The following is an 18,279-nucleotide window of genomic DNA, read 5'->3' as shown; positions in this document are numbered from 1 at the left end:
GGGGAGGGGGGAGGCGACGCAGTCAGTGTGGAACTAAAAAACCATGCATCTTCAATTGGGAGGCGTATGCGCGTGCCGGAAAATGATCACAACTCGCGTTAGGAAGTCGCGAGAGCGCGAAGAGAGAGAGAGAGAGAGAGAGAGAGAGAGACAACGTCTTTATTTGGCCTGCGGAAACCTCGGGGGGTACCTACTATCGCCGGCCTCCCTGGGGGGGAGGTGAGAAGTTCGGCCGCTGGCGATCGATGGCCGCTAGCGCGAGCTGCGCAGCCATCTTCTGTAGTTCATAGTCCGCACTGGTCACCGCACTCTCCGAGCGCGGCGGCAGCGGATCCGCAGTGGTTGAATCCGTTTGCTGGCAGTCCCAGAGCATGTGCTGCATGGTAGCGCGACCGTCACCACACATCACACACTTATCTGCTTGGAATAATTCGGGGCACACGTGTTTGGCGAACACAGGCGTCCATATCGCGCGCACCTGTAGTTGGCGCAGTAGCACCGCCTCTCTTCGGGTAAGATTCCGGTGCGGCGGCGGGTAGGCTCTTCTGCCCTCCCGATACCAGGCCAGCACCTCCTTATATGTGTCGATTGGAGTTGCCTCGATGTGGTCTTCTTCATCTTCTTCCTCGCCTTCTGCAGGACGAGGAGGGGAGCTCGGGGCAGCGCTGTGTCTGGTAAGCACGCGCGCCGCTCGGTCTGCCCCCTCGTTGCGGTTGGCACCCGTTCCCACCGGGCCCATGTGCGCCGGGAACCACTTGATGGTCACCGGCATTGTTCGTTGTGGTAGGGCCCCGCACACCCTAGACGCGCACGAGGACACTCTGTTTGTGGCGTAGTTCATGACAGCACTGCGCGAATCACACAACACCGTCGCACACTTGGGGTTGGTTAGGGCCAGCGCTATGGCCAGCTCCTCCGCTTGCCTCGGGTCCTGGGCCCGCACGCTGCCCGCCGTGTACAGCTCCCCTGAGGTCGCCGCTATCACGGCCACAGCGTACGTGCGGCTAACGTTTATAGAACCGTGCGCGGCCGTGAGGGCCTTTGCCCTGGCCAGGCGGCGTTCCCGGTTCGTTTCCGGATCCATGTGCTTGGGGACCGGCGGGACCTGCATGAGGCCGAGCAGCCCGCGCGGCAACGACCTCGGAGGCGGCGGCGGCACCGGTCCCCTGTCTCCCTCCCCCTGCAGCCTCGTCTGGCAACCTACTCTGTGCAGGATCGACCTGCCGGTTCTGGTTAGCGTTAGTCTAGTAAGCTGTGCTGTGAGCTGTGCTTCTGCTATCTCGCTTAAGGTGTTATGGACTCCTAGTTCTAAGAGTCGCGTCGTGTTGGTGTGTGTATAGAGGCCTAGTGCCATCTTGTATGCTTTGCGTATCAGAGCGTCAACCTTGCCGCTCTCGGCCGCCGACCAGTCGTGGAAGGCCGCCACATATGCCACATGGCTGATTGCAAATGATTGAACCAGCTTCAGGAGGTTGTTCTCTCGCATCCCTCCGTGCCGTGTTGCCACCTTCTTGATTAGCCGTATTGCCGTCATGATCTTCGTCTCGAGCTTGGTGACGGTAAGGCCGTTGTGCCCGAGGGCGTCGACGTGCAGTCCGAGGACGCGCAGCGTCTTCACCCGCGGTATCGTCGTCCCGTCTCGAGTTCGGAGGTTGATGTCGGGTTCTGTTTTGCTTCCCTGACCTCTTCGTTTCGGTGGAATAATCAGCAGCTCCGACTTGTTCGGGGAGCACGTGAGGCCCGTGTCCTGCAGGTGGCCTTCGACTTCGTCGATGGCGCTCTGCAGGGACGCCTCGATCTTGCCGTCACTGCCGCCGGACATCCACAGCGTGACGTCATCTGCGTAAATGGTGTGCCCGACGTTCGGGATGCCCTGTAGTCGTTGGGCAACCCCGATCGTGACTATGTTGAACAGCGTTGGCGAGATCACGGTGACCTGCGGCGTTCCCGTGCTCCCCAGACTCTTCTTGGGTAGTTCCATATCTCCCGCCACTATCGTTGCGGTGCGGCCCGTGAGGAAATCGCGGATGTAGGCGAAGGAGCGCTCCCCCATGTTGAGGCGCGAGACCTGTTGAGGTATGGCTGGATGGCGAACGTTATCAAACGCGCTCTTCAAATCCAGGCCGAGTACCGCTCTGTTGTCCATGGAGCCAGCCGGTCGGTCTAGGACTTCGTGTTTAATGAGCAGCATCGCGTCCTGCGTGCTGAGCTTGGTTTGGAAACCCAGCATCGTGTCGGGATAGAGACCTTCTTCTTCCAGGTACGCTTGCCATCTGTTTAGGAGGACGTGCTCCAACACCTTCCCGATGCAGGACGTCAGGGAGATGGGCCGCAAGTTGTCGATACTCGGCTACTTCTTCCTTCGTCCTTGTTTTTTGAGCGCTTCTGTATTCCACCAAAAATCGGCGTCTTGCCCGGTTTTGGGATCAGTACTGTTCTGGCCTCTTTCCAGCTGGCGGGGAGCTTGCCCGCCCGCCAGCACTTGCTAAAGTAACCCGTCAGCGCCGTTATGGCCGCGTCGCTGAGGTTGCGCAGCGCTTTGTTCGACACCCCGTCCGGCCCCGGGGCCGACTTGCAGTTGATGGTTTGAATGACTGCCCGGACCTCCCACTCCTCGATGTCGGCGTCGAGCTTGGCGTTAGCCTCGCCCGCGTAACTCGGGAGGGGGGTCGGCGGGGTGGATGGAAGGTATTTGTTGTCGATGCGCCGGCGGACCTCAGCTTCGCCGAGCTACTGCTTCGCCTTGTGTAGTGTCCGGGCAAGGATGTGGTGTTGCGTCCCCTTCGTCTTGCTCTCGTCCAGCAGATGATGGAGCAGGTGCCAGGTTCTGCTCTTGTGGATTTGGCCGCCCGCTTCCTGACAGACCGCCTGCCACTGCTGCCGGCAGAGCACCTCGCTGTGCTTTTCGATCTCGGTGTTTAGTAGGGCGATGCGTTTACGGAGCCTCCGGTTGTGGCGTTGTCGCTTCCACCGGGCCCTCAGTGAGTTCCTCGCCTCCAGCAGGTGTGCTAGGCGGCTGTCGACTTGCGGGGTCCCTTCGTCTGCCTCCACCTCCGTTGTGGCTGCCCGTGTCACCGCGTTGAGCTCACGCGACCACTTGTCGATGTCTTCTATCTGCTCGGTCAGAGCGTCCAACTCTTGTCTGTATTTGTTCCAATCCGTCATCGCTTGCCTGCGGGGGACCGACGCTTTGCCGAGCAGCGGCACTGTTATCTCGAGGACGCAGTGATCGCTGCCCAGCGTTTCGCCCGTGTTCCGCCAGCGGACTCCGGTGGTAGTGTTGCAGAATGCAAGGTCTGGGTTCGTATCCCGTTGCGTGGAAGTGCCGTGTCTCGTGTGTACCGATGGGTCGTTCAGCAGGTGATATTCCGCCTCCATAGCTTCCTCGTAGAGGCTCTAGCCCTTGGTCGTAGACTTCGGGTACCCCCACGTCGTGTGCGGCGCATTGAAGTCTCCGCACACGAGCGCGGTGTTGTCCCCTGCCAGTTGTTTCGTCTTGTGCATTAAGGTTGTGAATCTTTGTTGGAACTGTTTGGGATTGCTATAGACGTTTACTATGTAGGTGCTCTCCTTTCTCTTGCGGCCCATGACGACCTCGATGGCTTGGTGCTCGATGGCGCTGTTTTGGAGCAGGCCGTGTTCGATGTAAGTGAGTCCCTTCTTCACCAGGGTACACACGCCCTGACCCGCACCTTTCCCAGCCGTTCTTGCACTGGGCTGGCTGGCATAGGAGCGGTACCCCGGTAAGCCCGGGGGAGTCTCGGTGTGTGTTTCTTGTATGAGTATTACGTCTGGCCGCCGGCCGACTTGCCTCATGTATTGTTGTAAGAGTGCCTTCTTTTTGCGCAGGCCATTTGCGTTCCATTGCCACACCACGAGCTCCCGCGTTAGCACTGTTCTGGCCATGTTGGTCGGGTCTTGCTCGGTTGTTGCGGCTGCTGCTGCTGCTGTGGCTGCTGCTGTTGGTGGGTTATCTCGTTAAATCGTGTTAGGAGTTGTTGTAGCATGCGTTCCATGTTGGCCATGCGGACGCTCATGTCTGCTGTAGTTGCCTCTACCGTAGCCAGTCTTCGGTTGATTGCCTCTATGTCCCTCTCGAAGCGGTCCATGCGCTCCTCCAGATGCTGGTGGCTTTCCTCCAGCTGTTGGTGGCGTAATGAACGCGATCGAGCGAGAGAGTGAAGGAATTCCCTCTGCCCGGGAGTGTATACATTTGAAACCAAAAAAAGAAATGCCGACCAGTCCTTTTGGTGATGTATTCATTGTGAGCAAGACTTCCGTGCCGAAGCCGAAATGTCAAGAAGGATTTTTGTTTTCAACTGGTCGGCATCGCTCTTTTTTTTTCACCTCGCATGCTGTTACGCGCGAAACTAAAAAGAAATATCACGTTAGGTTTCATCGCTAAGACGGTTGTATGTATTCACGGCGAAGTTGGGGGAAAATACCGCGTGGGAATTCTTGTTCGAAGCAAAAAATGTGGTTCCGGAAAATGGAGCTGTCACGCCTCTTAAAACAAATTATACCGCATTTGAGTGCCAACTGAGCCGCCGATTTTCATGTCAGTTATCATAGGCCATCGCTGCGATTGTTTCGCTTAGGCGAGAGATACCTCGCGTGTGTGTCGGCATTTCGGCACGCGTTGCAGTTCCGTACTGCGCATCAAAGCAGATATGTTGCTTTGGGAGTGAAACGAGGTCAAGCGGAGAGTAAACCGAGAAAGAGTAACGAAGCCAGATGATAGACTCACAAGTGTGACTTCCCTCAAGACGTCTTGCACATTATGTATAGTATACGGTTGCCGCGGCTGCTCATGGGAGGGTATGAGAGCGTAATTTTCTTAGAATGTGGTTTGTCGTCGCGGAGAAACTCCAATTTCTAACGGTTTAAGCCACATGTGTTATTCTAGTTGGTCTGTGTTGCATACATTCTATGCCTGCTATCGCCCTAGCAGCAATTCGCTCTTAATTTATTTCTGTCCTCTTTTCCCGCGAGAGCGGTGATCCTAACTCCCCCCCCCCCCTTTCCCCACCCTCGCAAGCAGCGTTACAATCTTGAGAGTATTTACCGCAACTTGGTATTTACCGCAGTCTTCCCGTTCTCTTGCACGCAGAGAACTGAGCAACCTTCGCCTCAACGCGACAAACCGGACGGCCAATTTCATCGGTCTGAGAAGGTACTTAAGGGAAATGTAGAGAGACATGGGGAGCTCGGGTAGCGGGAAGGGTCGACAAGCCAATGTATTGAACCGGGCTAAACCAGAGGCATACAGTGGGCGCAGCTATGCTGCTGATGATGATGATGTCGATAATGTAACCCCGCTCTTTTCAGAGTACGATCAACGAGGGTCACATGGAGGGTCGACTGGTTCTGATGAAGTGGGTTTTAACTGAGAACCCGAGTTATACTCCAACCGCGGCACTATACCATGATGTCACTCGCACAGCGTTGCCTGTTGTTTTTATGCCAACTAAAGTTAGCGTCATCGTAGATTATGACAAGGAAACGTGCAGCTTTTAAAGCCTACCGAGATCTACAGAGGCCGTATCAGTTCATCGTGGATCGTAATAACATGGTGTTACGTTACGGAAAGGGCGGCACCATGGACCTCCATGTCCGGCATTCTCGCGATGCGCGCGCCGCGGCCGGCGGCGGCAACATGGCGGCGGCTTCGGCAGCGAAGTGGTGTCGGGAGCTCGAGCGACCGCTTCTAAGCGTTCTCTAAAATGCCGCTCAAGGCACGAACGAAGTTGCTTGGGCGGTAAAAGAGCGTATAATGTGGGGGAAAACGGTACTATAAAACATCATACGCACCGCTAGTGAAAGCGCCCATTCAATATCTGCTGGGGTGGTAAGCCTAAACATCCCCGGCGGAGCCAGCCGGCTGTCTCGAGCGCTTCGAAACCACCGCCATGAGGCGCGCGCCTCCCCATTGGCGTAGGGTGCCTGGATGTTCCTCCTCGCCGCCCCTCCGTGACGGGTGGAGACAACTGCGTCGTCTGCTACGGAAGCCGCCATGTTGATCCCCTGCGCTGGGGCAGCGCGCTGCAAGCACGGGGATGTGCAATCGGATTCTTACATGCACACGCATTCCGTGGCCACAAACCGCTTCCAGAGTGAAGGAGAACTTATTTGTGGGCTTGTTTGTACGTCGTCAGTGAAAACACTGCGCTAGCTAAGTCGACAAGATGAAATAGCGGGAGAAACACGGCGCACAGAGGCGCATCCGTGCGCTACCGCGTACGTGTGTCTCCCACTTTTTTTTTTTTTTGTAAACTACAGTCAGCGCAATGTCTCTACAATTTTAAATGTAACACGCATAATAATGCATCAATGAGGCTCGCTTCTTGGTAGTTAGTTTTGGTGTTAAATCTCATCTGCGAAAAAGTTGCGTCTTATAAGTGCGTTCGACCGGCAATATATTGTGCAAAGACTTCGCGGGACAGGCATGTTACATGAATCGCTCTGTTCTTCCACTAAGTCTGTCTGATTTCGCAGTTAACTGATATTATTCATGAGCGTTCTTTGCCAAAAATCATAGTCGCAAAAAGCATACTACCTTGTATATGCAAGATAATGCGCAAATGCCGAAGCGAGGACACTCAGTTGTTGTATTAGTGTATGTAGTTGTTTCTCCAAGGGGAAAACAAAAGCTAAAAGTGAATGAACGAAATAGCAGAGGCTTATCTAAAGCACCGCGGTTAACACATAAAGAAGAAAAAAGAAAAATCTGCCAAGAAGCCCTATTAATGTACGCTTGTAACTCAACAAAAATGCGTAATCGGCGAAGGCATTTAATAGGTACAGTAAATAGTGGCGCAGCATGCAGAAGTTAATTTTGGGTGAGGGGGTGGACCTACCTTCAAAAATAGAGGGGGGAACTTGAAAGAAAACTATCAGAAAAAAGGAAAATCAATTCACAATCGATTCATAATTAAAAGTAAAAGAATTGGGGATCATTTGGTAAAAAGTTAAACAAACACAAGCAAACAAAGCAAGAAGTCATGAAATATAATTCAAGGGGAACTGATTACGACAGGAAGTCTCCCAGTTTGCTACACACAGCCACATCTCGTTATAATACTCAAAATGATGGAATGAAATCCCAAAAGGTGTCTGGTTCAGCACCTTCACTTGATCAATTAAAAATATTGCACAAGATACCACCACAGAGACATGGGATTTTTTAAACAATGAATTCAGTGGCAGGTATACAGTGCCCAGTTGTGAGCAGTGCAGCATGCGATACAAAACCAAAACAACCATTCCGACGAAGCAAAACGAGCTTGGGAACACGTTTATTACCAGCGCGTGGGCTCTGTGTCGCAGACTGACAGCAGAACCATGGTTCGTAGCATGAATTGTTGAATGCAGTCAATGCAACAAATAAGACACCAACACAATAATTAGAAGGAAATCAAAGAGAGCGTGAAATACTTAAAGGGTACATATATATACGCAAAACTGTACAACACACAACTTTACAGTTTTCTATTTACAAATCAAGTTAGAAGTCTAGAAAGTTTAGGGCAAGTTCACTCCTGCGCACGTCTTGCTTGCATTGCCATCCACTACTCTTTTGGCAACTTGACGAAGATGTATGCGCAGCCGGAGCCTTGCAAAGCTTGCTATAAGCATCTTCTCTACGGTTTCTTTGTGTTGTTCACATGTTTGCAGATTGCATCGCGACATTTTGCTGAGATATGTGGTCACGGCCTGTAGTGGTGACTTCATTGTGAGCACGCTGTCCGTCCACGTGATGATGCCCCTAAAAAGCTCCTCACAGTACTTCAGCGTGCGCATAACAGCGTCGCTTGGATAGTGGAGGTTGTTGCCATCGCGAACGTACTCCTTCAGCGCGGTCAGATAGGAATGCTCGCTGATGCTGTTCCCCAACACTGCAGTTTTGCAATGTTCGCATGCGCCAACCGCCTTTATGATGCCTTTTAGAAGAAACCCGCCGATGTGAAACAGGATGCCACAGTCCACTGACGACAGCTCCTCGACGAAAGGGATTTCATCGTCGTCAATGGCTTCTGGTTCAGCTTCGGCGTGCTCTTGCAGACCCTTTGAGAGCAAGTCAACCAGAAATTGACCATCGTCGACGTCGTAGCTTGTTGTCGTTGGCGTATACAGAAACTGGCTAACGCAAACAAGCTTCAAGGCACACTTCATGTCATAAGCATTCGGCACTGGTTTCCTTAGGCGTATGACCGAGAACAGGTTTTCGAGGCAGTCCTGGAGTATTCTACTCGTTAAAAAGTACTCGTAGCCTTCACTCTTCAAAAGAATGTCCTGAAGCTGAAGGACGACTGTAGTGGCTATCAATAAGCCTGCTTGAGACGGCTTCCACTGAGCCGAACCTCCTGCCTTCATCCCTTGCATGATTTCAATCGCCAGTTTCAGAGTGTCGATAGCCGAGTAGTACTTGTCCATATTTTGGAGACTTAGAGCGGTAGACGGATGTCGTGAGGACATAATGGTGTACCATTTCGACACGAGCTCCAAGAACCATGCCGTAGTCTCCGCTTTTGGTTTCAAAACTTTCTGCTTTATCAGGTATCTGATCGCAGAAGGAGCGTCTCGAAAAAACTGCACGGCTACTCCCACTTTCATTTTTGAGAAGTGGCCCTTACTAACATGAACTTCTGACAGCTTCGGTGCCACTTTCAGTTCTTTGTCGCTGTCATGTTCTATGACAGCGCGTACGTGCTTAATTTTTACTTTATTGGAGGGCAAACTATGCTCCTTTACAGCTGATTCACTCAGAGTGAAGACCTCCGAATTCAGAAGTTGGCCCCTGATATTCTTAAGCACATGTGCAGCATCCGCACTAAAATAAAGTTCCTTATCTTCAAGGCAGGGATGTGCAATAGAACAGACAGTGCGAGAGTTTCTGTGACTCGAAAAGCCCAACTCTCGCCACATCGCACGGTTGGACGCTCCCATATCGCTGGTCACAACCCGAATTCTTAGTGAAATGTCGTGACAAAGACGAACAATTTGGAGAACGTACTCCTTGAGGGTGTTGCCATCGACGTGGCTCCCAGTGAAATGGTACGCAATTACCCGCTTCCACCTCTGCGTGAGGCCGCCCACCATGAATACCAGTGCATGTTGTGCGGGTTCGTCTGGTCTTAAGGGCAAAGTTGTACCGCCAAACACAACGTCTGCAGATCGATCTAACTCGTACCCCTCTGCAATCTCCATCTCATCCAAAAACAAAGCGCAGTCCTTCTCCACATCTTCCATGGTTTCAGCTTTTAACTTGAGCAGGTTCACTACATCAGTTAGGATTCCTGGCATGAACTCCAGTCCGTGGAGGCGCCTTGTGAGGGTCCTATTGGATGGAAGGGGGTATCCAAGCTTTCTTAGGGTTTCATACCCAGTCGTTCCACACGACAGCTTAATCTTAAGCGCTTGCTGGATTGTTTGCGGCGACCAAGTGCTCCCCTGGTTGCCTTTTCGAGAAAGGGATTCTACTTGGTCCTCATTCAGAAACTTCATTCGCTTTCCCATGTTCTCTACGTTACTTTCAAGCTTCTGAACTTTCTTTTTAAGGCCCTGAATGGTTGCATTTGCCTTACTGTGAGCGTCCTGAAGCTGGCCGTATTTTCTCGTCACGTCTGCGAGCTGCTTATTTAAGCTCTGCGCATGAGCTGTGAGCCGATTGTACGTCGCGTACATCAATGCACAGCGGGGCAGGGGACGAACCTTCCGCATAGCTTAAATTGTCCTCCAGTGTGTTGCTTGGGCTCGATGCTGATGGACTGCAAACTTGTTCTGGAGGCATTCCGGTGCTGCTTGTCAGCGATCCTGACGTTTCCCCGCTCGCAAGGGATGGGGCACCAGTCGTAGAGGTTTCGTCATGAGTCGGCAAGGCTCCTTGACAGGCGGCAGATTGCACAGGTCTTGTTCTTTCCTTAGGTGGCTTCCTCGGCTTTGGAGAAGCTAAAACAATGTAAACCAAAATAAATAAGATAAAGATACCGAGTATACGAAAAAAACATATGGCAATGATATTGTTCTGCATTATTAATTACTATTACCATGCAATCACATACACCCAAACAACCGAATCTAGACTATGTCATTCGAGTAAAAAAAGCTTCGTATCTAAGGAACTATCACTATTTCCTGCCGAAACAGCAACAAGGTGTTCAAGGTTCTCGATTGTATGAAAGTTCATGAATTTAAGTCCTATTCAAAGCATGTCTTTATTAACAACTATGCATTATTCTATTATTCTACTATGCAACAATTCAGAGTCGCCTTTCCTACTGCGTTTCATCACGGGTAAATACATACGCTACCCATTGAGAACCTGCTTTTTTTTTTTAAATGAGGCTCTCTGGCTCATAACATTTTCTCCTTTCTATCTAATTTCATGCCCCTGTACTTTAAGTGTGCTCTACGTAAACAAACTATTCGGTGTAAAGATCTGTGTATTTATGTGTTGATTTGTTCAAAACAACCTATCTATAAGGGGGTCTGCACGGGAGCATCTTAACAATCAATCGCACCTAATTCTCTGCTCGCTTCCCTTTTGGCAAGCACTAGCAATGGCAGACTGACTGCAAAATAACTTGGTGTGCCAGCGTGGAGCTCTATGCCCGGTGAAACGAAGTCAAATTCCACGGTTCATTCACTTCATGAACTAAATATTTAAAATATGCCCGAATTTAACACGAAATATTGCACTAACTCCTTAATCCCATTTTCCTTTGTATCACTGCTGCTGAGTATTTTTTCATATGCATTTAATAAATTTTCTTTGATAGCTATTGTTAAATGTTTGTGATGGTGTAATCACTGTTTAATGTTCAAAAAACCACTTTGAGTGCTTGCTAAATTTTTGTCATTCATTGTGTTATTAACGAGCTCTACCAGACAGTTTTTACTGTTTGGAACTTTTTATATTTGTATTGATTTCAGTGTGTGCGCAGTAGGAAATACTTTACAGAATGGTGACCGAAAGTGCCAGTGCCTTAGTGTGAATGAAATAAAACAAAATATAAGAATTGAGGACAGCAAGTTTACCTGCGTAATTATAATGCCAAATATTACAACGACTTACCTCTGAACGGAAACACTGTCGGCACAGCGTTTGGCTTTAACTTCTTCCAGCCGTCTGCACGATTCTGTTCGAAACAATTCTCCTCGAAGTGAGCCTGTGGGAAATGTCAGAACAAAAAAAAAAAATGCGTGAAGCCTATAACATAAACGTAAAGCGAACCTCAACGTATGATTCTTTTCATGCCTAGCTCAATTCTAAAATATTCAGCTATGGCGCAAGCACAATGATGGCTTTCTGTAGCCCCATAATGCAAGCACATGGCTCTCTCGCTCATATCACATACTAATGCGTTTACTGTTCCGGGGCAAACAGAGACATCCCAGCCTAGCCTCGTTCATTGTTGTACAACGCAAAATTTATGGTTCCGATGTTCCCGTTCCCTATGCCACCAGCTAACTCTGGTGTGACCCCCTGTATTCCTATTCTGTACTCATTGCCACCCACCAACCTTGCTGTAACACCCTGTCATCTCCGGTTGCCCCACTGTACTGCGAAATTTGCGTGTGCGACCCCTACTACCTGCCTTTCACCTTCTCCCTACTCCTTCCCCCCCCCCCCCCCCCCCCACTTTACCTACTCTTTCGTCTCTCCCACCCTCCTCGCTTCCGTTCGGCCGGTTGAGGTGTCGGCGTAACGCCAGACAGTTACCGGCCTCTGTCCCCCCTTCCCCCCCCCCCAACAACCACTTCATCACCTCAACGTGCAACACGTGTTACTACAATGCAATAGTTGTCACTACATGCATGCGAACGAAGTAAAACAGAGCGAAATGAGGCTCGCAATACTCACACTGCACACGCACGACGCCTTCGTAGGCGTCCACTTGTCGCGTCTTACGTTTACGGTCCACTGCAGTCTCCTTTTTGGCTCTGTTGGAAACTTAAACATGCGCCAGCCATTCCTGCAGTGGTTTGTGCACAGAGGCACGCAGCAACCAGGCATTTTGAGCCGCTAATCGCAGCCAGACAGCTACAGCACGTCGGCCGCTGCACAATTCGGCGGTTCCGCCGCAGGAGCGGGATTCGTAATGGCGGTCGGTGGCTCTGAAAACCGGTCGAGGCGGCGAGGGACCCTGCAAAGAATGTCTCCACCCTTCACGGAGCGGCGGGCGAGGAGGAACATTCAGGCACCCTACATTGGCGAAAGTCGCCAGGCTCCTCCAGCGCGAACCGCATGGAGCGTTTTTTCACGCGATTCGCGCGCGTCGGCGTTGCGCGTGCGTGTTTTCGACGCCCGCGTTGACGATTCCGCGCCCGCGGCAGCATCTGCCTGGGCTAGATTTTGACGCGCGTCGCGCGCGGCAGTGGGAGGAGCCTGGCGATTTGCGCCAATGGGGAGGCGCGCGCCTCATGGCGGCGGCTTCGAAGCGCCCGAGAGAGCCGGGTGGCTCCGCAGCTCCGCCGGGGATGTTTAGGCTTACCACCCCAGCAGATATTGAATGCGGGCTTTCACTAGCGGCGCGGATGGTGTTTTATAGTACAGTTTTCGCCCACATTATAAGCTCCTTTACCGCGCAAGCAACTTCGTGCGTGCCTTGAGCGGCATTTTAGAGAGCGCTTAGAAGCGGTCGCTCGAGCTCTCGACACCACTTCGCTGCCGAAGCCGCCGCCATGTTGCCGCCGCCGGCCGCGGCGCGCGCAGCGTGCGGGTGGTTAAGCGGGATTCACACGACGGAGGAACCCTCTCACGGAGGCGGACGGATATGTGACGTCAACAGCACGAGACCGGATTATCCGGCCTGGCGGCGCATCCACACGTGCGGAGCTACGCGGAGTGAGTAGCAGACGACAGCGCCGAGGAACAGGTTTTATTCCCCGCCGAGGGCCACCGCCGTCGAGCGAAAACACGCGGAGGCATTTTCTTTCGCGGAGCCACCGCGTGCTATCCCCACCGAGGGGCGGAGCCTAAAACCGGTCACGTGAGCGGGTCCCGCGGGCCAAAAAGAGAGGGTTTCTCCGTCGTGTGAATCCCGCTTTACGCGGCAGCGTCAGCGCGCCTGTGGCGTGCGCGGCGCGTTTTCGCGAGCAGAAAACGCTCCATGCGGTTCACGCTTCCCACTGCCGCCAGCGACGCGCGTCAAAATCTAGCCAAGGCAGGTGCTGCCGCGAGCGCGGAATCGTTGACGCGGGCGTCAAAAAAAAAAAAAAAAAAAAACGCACGTGCAACGTTGACGCGCGCGAATCGCGCGAAAAAACGCTCCATGCGGTTCGGCCGTCAGGCCGATCCGCCGAAACGCGTCGCGCGAGCGTCGGCGTCGCGCGTCGTGCGAGCGTCGGCGTCGTTCGGCCGCACCGCGCCGACACGCAGGTGTGGGTGAGAAACCGATGAAACCGGCGTGGAGACGTTTGTATGAACTCTGCCATGATTTTCAAGGTATTTTTGATCGTTTATGTGGAGTTATTTCCGATTGTATAAATGCAGTAATCAGGATCCTATATTAGCCATAAAAAACACACTTTATTTTATTCATTGCTAACAATAATGCTTGCGGGACAATTTAGAAATGCTTCGAAGTGTATTTCAAGTCATCACCGTCAAATCTGAACAAAATAAGACAACTCGATAACAAAAACGCACTTCGAGCAACTTATTCCGCGCAACTTGATGTCCTATCGATGTGTATACGGACTGCTTCATATATTCAAAGCGTGAGCAAAACAAATCTCAGCGCTGCCTTGCTACAGAGGTTAGAGTCGAACGCCCCTTGTAGGTGAAAAGGCAACGTACCCTGGTACCATTTTCTTACCCTGCTAAAAAAAAAAGAAGATAAACAAACCCCACCGCAAAAGAAAGAGTGAGGTTTTGCCAAGATTCGAACCATGGACATCCAAAACAGAAGCCCAACACCCAACCTCTCAGCCGCTCCAGCTTTTTTTGTAACAATAACTTTATTTCAAAAATTAGATACAGGGCCACATGGAGTGATTGCAGTGGTTTCAGGTATTGATTGATTGATTGATTGATTGATTGATTGATTGATTGATTGATTGATTGATTGATTGATTGATTGATTGATTGATTGTGAGGTTTAACGCGCCGACGCTTCACAGGCGATGAGGCGCGCCGTAGTGGAGGGCTCCGGATTAATTTTGACCACCTGGAGATCTTTACCGTGCCCAGGGTATCTCGAACATACGGGCGTCTTTGCTTTCCGCCGGTTTCATATAACAGAAAACATAGCTTTGCGCACACAGAACGTACACATGTTCGGGGAATATATGCGAGCCAAGGGTCAGCATGTTTCGTCAGGGAAGTCAAAACCAGTCGAGGGCAATGCCAGCAAAGCTGCAGAGCGCTGGCGAAATGTATGCTAGCAAAATTTCAAAATGGGCGATGATGTGATTTATGTACAGTTTAAGGAACAGGATAGAGGAAACGGAATGAGAATAGAGGCTCCGGAGGAAGTTGTTGATGGGCAGAAGTGGCCCATTGCGCTTTCCCGCTTCCAGCCCTCAGGTGGAGTCCCATCTCTTCTGCTGCTCTATCTTAAACTCCATGAGAGTTCGTTAACCCCGAGCCAGTGAGTCACGAAGCTGCGGGTCTGAATCAGGACCGTCAAGGGCGGTCACTGCCCACTGCGCCTTCTGCACAAAGTGCCTCCACGCTGCAGGAGGCGTTCAGCACAGTCGACAACATCGGCTCTCGCCCTTCATAGCGAGTGGAGACCCATGACATGGACGCAGTCACAGAGGTGTGGGAATTCCGGGGCCGCATCCAAGAACCTCAAGTACATCCAGCTGAGCTGCCAGTGCGCATCAAAGGAGCACTGCAGCTTGTCCCAGAAATACAACGCCGTGTTGCACTCCACAAAAACATGCTCGGGCGTCTCCCGCCTTCCACACAGCAGGCGATGGGTCCCTCCAGGCAGAAAGAAACCCCGCTCCTCCTGTCTTGCCTTGGTAGGCAGAATCCCTGTGTGCAAGCGGGAGAAAAAATCATTCGAACCGGTAGGAATGGGGAGCTTCCGGACGCTTCGGAGGACGTCACTTTACAGGCGCGCTAGATGTGGTGAGCGGTACATGGGAGGTGGAAGGTCCGCTCCAATAAGTCCCAGTATCGCTTCCTCGGTTTCGCTGCGAACAGGCACTCCCAAGAGGAGAGTCCCTGCAAGAGATCCACCGCCCCCACCACTTCTCTGTAAAAGCCTGTTGCACGGGTACCATGTGTTACAAGCTTCGCTGTTGTTACAATTGTAACAAGGGGCCACGTATAAGGAGCCTACGTTTTGGAGAGCCGCCTGGAGAAAAACGTCACGATGATCGCAGAAGAACATGAATTCCTGCACTGTCAGCTTGAGCTCCACGTTAACAAAACCAAGACCTCCCGCTGTGCGTGCCTTTCAGGGCAAGCGAAATGATGAATCCAATCATCCAGTAGATTTTCTGCAGCAATGAGCCACTGCGGTTTCCGTAGCCGGTATATTTGCATTCACGTCACTGTAATCTACTGATAGAGGCCAACTTGTTTATACGTTTCTGCATCCCCTTCCTCCACACTGAACGTTTTGGTGTCATTTACGCGCGGCATGTCTCAGCAGCTATAGTGCTGTGCTGTACACATTGATATTCACAGCAGTTAGCAGTGAGAATAAAAAGCAAGGAAGAAAGAGAAACAAATGGCTGCAAGCAAGAAGGTTGAGCATTGTTCACTATATAGGACCTAAATTAATGTCTGTCTTGCCTAACTCTCAATGCAGTCAGGTACACTGTTACAAATACGAGAAATTATTCTGAGTCGATACAAGCAGACAGGCTAAAAAAGTTAACGCAGTGCGAACACGTGCATCCTACCTATAGCTTGCACTGCGACTGCATGCGTTTGTTTCATTCTAAACACTCAAATTTGTTTTTATGAGGTTATGCAGCACGGTGCAACGCATCGTTTGTCATCAAACGAAAGGATCAGAACTTAAGTAATGTGGCAATCTTGCATGTTATAAATAATGCGGGATGATAGTATGCGTGTGCTGAGCAACTGTGCAGCATCTTTTCTCTGTACTTCATTCGCAGCGCATACTGTGTCCAAGGTCCTTACCATCCTGCTCTACTTGCCTGCTGGAAGGTGTACGAGACGCGTTTCTTTTCACAGAACGAGAACCCAGGTGTGATATACCTGTCAGTACTTTGGTAGCTTGCTGGATGATGATCGCGGTTTTGCTCAATGGAGATGTTGGTGCAGTTGCGCTGTGTATTACCTACAGCGCTAATCATTGTTGGGACGACAATATTGCCAAAGATCACTGCAGCCAAAGCGATCACAACAGTACCAAGTTTGATAAATTTGGAGGCTATGTATACCTGATGCGCACTCGTTTTCGAGGCCGATTTTAAAGGGACACTGAAGCGAATTTGTCCAGCTCCCGTATTTGCTTGCACTGCGTAGACTAGCTCAAATAACCACACTTTTCATCGTGTATCCGGGCGATAAGGCGGTATTTATTTTATAAAGCCTGAAAGAAGAAAAGCTACCATGCGCGGTTTGCGGCGGCCGCGCCAACTAAGCCGTGACGTCAGTAAAAGGTGCCACGGGATTGGACGATACCCAAATTAGCATTCAGACAAGTTTCGGTTTCGGGTCTGTGAAACAACATGCTTAGGATCCGACGTTATCGTTGGATGGGCATTCTCGATACCTCAGTAATCGGCATACCGCGCTTCTGCCATGTTGTCGGATCTAAAAGGCCTCAGATAAACCTACCAGCACGGCTTGGAACCGTAACAATCACTAGCAAAGGCGCACGCAGTGGATGAACGCCCTCCGCGTCACCACCCCCATCTTTGAAGCTTGCCTGGCTCATGCCTGTATCGTAAAAAGCGTTTTCGCTCCAGGCCAAGGGGCTGCTGATTCGGGACTGTGCCCACTGCCCGCAAGCAGATGGTGCTTATGGCAACAGCACGCCAAGGAGAACTCACTAGCGCGTCAGTGTCAGTCTGCACGTGTTCTGCGAACTCGTTCTTGGAGCAATGAACGTTACAGCACAAAAATGGTGAATTCAGTATAGTAAACATCGGCCAAAAGCAAAAAAAAAAAAAATCAACTAAAAAAAAAACAAAGCATGCACTCTCTGGGATTCAAACTTGCGACTTGCAAAACAACATTTTTAGCGCTCTAGACAACTCGGCCACGAGCCAACGACGCCACTGTCGAAAACAGTAAGTATCTAACGTATAGCCAGTTTACATTTTTATATAGTAAAGGCACATTCTTCTATTCAGAAACGTGTCGTGGCTTAGTTTCGCCGGAGGGTCGGCGAGCCGTGTAGTAGCGCAGTCAAGCCAAGCCAAGCCACTTTTCTGTGACGTCATACGAAACGCCAAAGAAAATGGGCGAGGATTCAGAGAGGAGGACAGCATTTTCGAATTGATTTTTATAGTGAATAAAGTCGCGTAAACGCAGCGAGAGCGGTCGAAACATGGCCTACAGACTCCAGACTACAATTTGCGCTCGTAATCCCGCAATGTTTACAAATAACTTCAGTGTCCCTTTCAGTGGAGCTTGCATAAAGGGGTGAATATTGGGAGTTGTATGCTGTACTCAGAGCGACTGAAAAAAGTGATGTGCCGTGTTTTTTCAAACTTGACAATTTTCCTGAAAGAGCTGTTTCTTTTGCAAGATGATTGATTGATTGATTGATTGATTGATTGATTGATTGATTGATTGATTGATTGATTGATTGATTGATTGATTGATTGATTGATTGATTGATTGATTGATTGATTGTGAGTTTTAACACACCGAAGCTACGTCTAGGCTATGAGGCGCGCCGAAGCTCTCGTTAAGCGATCTTGGTAGACTTTCTGTTTCCGCAGGTTAGCTCAATGCTCCCTGCTGCGCCGTGCTTTTATTGAGTGCCCATGGCAGCAACCTGTTATTCAATTTTCTACGGAACCGCAATGGAGGCTCACCGATCCCTTGAATAAGGGGTATTTTCCGAAGAGATTTCTTCTGAACGTTCAGCCTGATTTGAAGACTGCAGCTTTGGAATGGCAAGATCCTTGTTTTTAGATGCGCGAGCCTGAAATTACGCTCCATTGCCATTTCCTATCCAGAGGCATTCGGCGACATGCAGCTGTACCTGATCCTCGAATTCGAATATGGAGGGAAGCCGCTGGAAAATTTCAAGGTGAGCTACAAAGCCAGCACTGTTTTGCTTACAGTTTTTGCCTCCTACCCTTCCCTTAAATCGCTGCCTACGCGCCCGCACA

General features: G+C 50.8%; 1 protein-coding gene across 2 annotated transcripts in view; it reads left to right on the top strand.

Moving 5' to 3' along the window:
* Window positions 1–18,279, top strand: part of LOC144154683 (serine/threonine-protein kinase haspin-like) — a 54,192-nt gene that overhangs the window by 16,953 nt on the left and 18,960 nt on the right. The window contains exons 3-5 of one of the 2 annotated variants that reach the window (XM_077685863.1): window positions 5,111–5,173; window positions 16,084–16,175; window positions 18,124–18,197. In XM_077685863.1, coding sequence (XP_077541989.1) covers window positions 5,111–5,173; window positions 16,084–16,175; window positions 18,124–18,197 — 229 coding nt within the window. The remainder of the gene's footprint in view (window positions 1–5,110; window positions 5,174–16,083; window positions 16,176–18,123; window positions 18,198–18,279) is intronic. The other variant, XM_077685864.1, reaches the window with a different exon arrangement.

The sequence above is a fragment of the Haemaphysalis longicornis genome, unplaced genomic scaffold (genome assembly GCF_048455015.1).
Source record: "Haemaphysalis longicornis isolate Haplotype H1 unplaced genomic scaffold, Haemaphysalis longicornis Haplotype H1 scaffold_1, whole genome shotgun sequence".
NCBI classification, from domain to species: Eukaryota; Metazoa; Arthropoda; class Arachnida; order Ixodida; family Ixodidae; genus Haemaphysalis; species Haemaphysalis longicornis.
The sequence above is the reverse complement of the archived record's forward strand: the minus strand, read 5'-3'. Positions and strand labels throughout refer to the sequence as shown.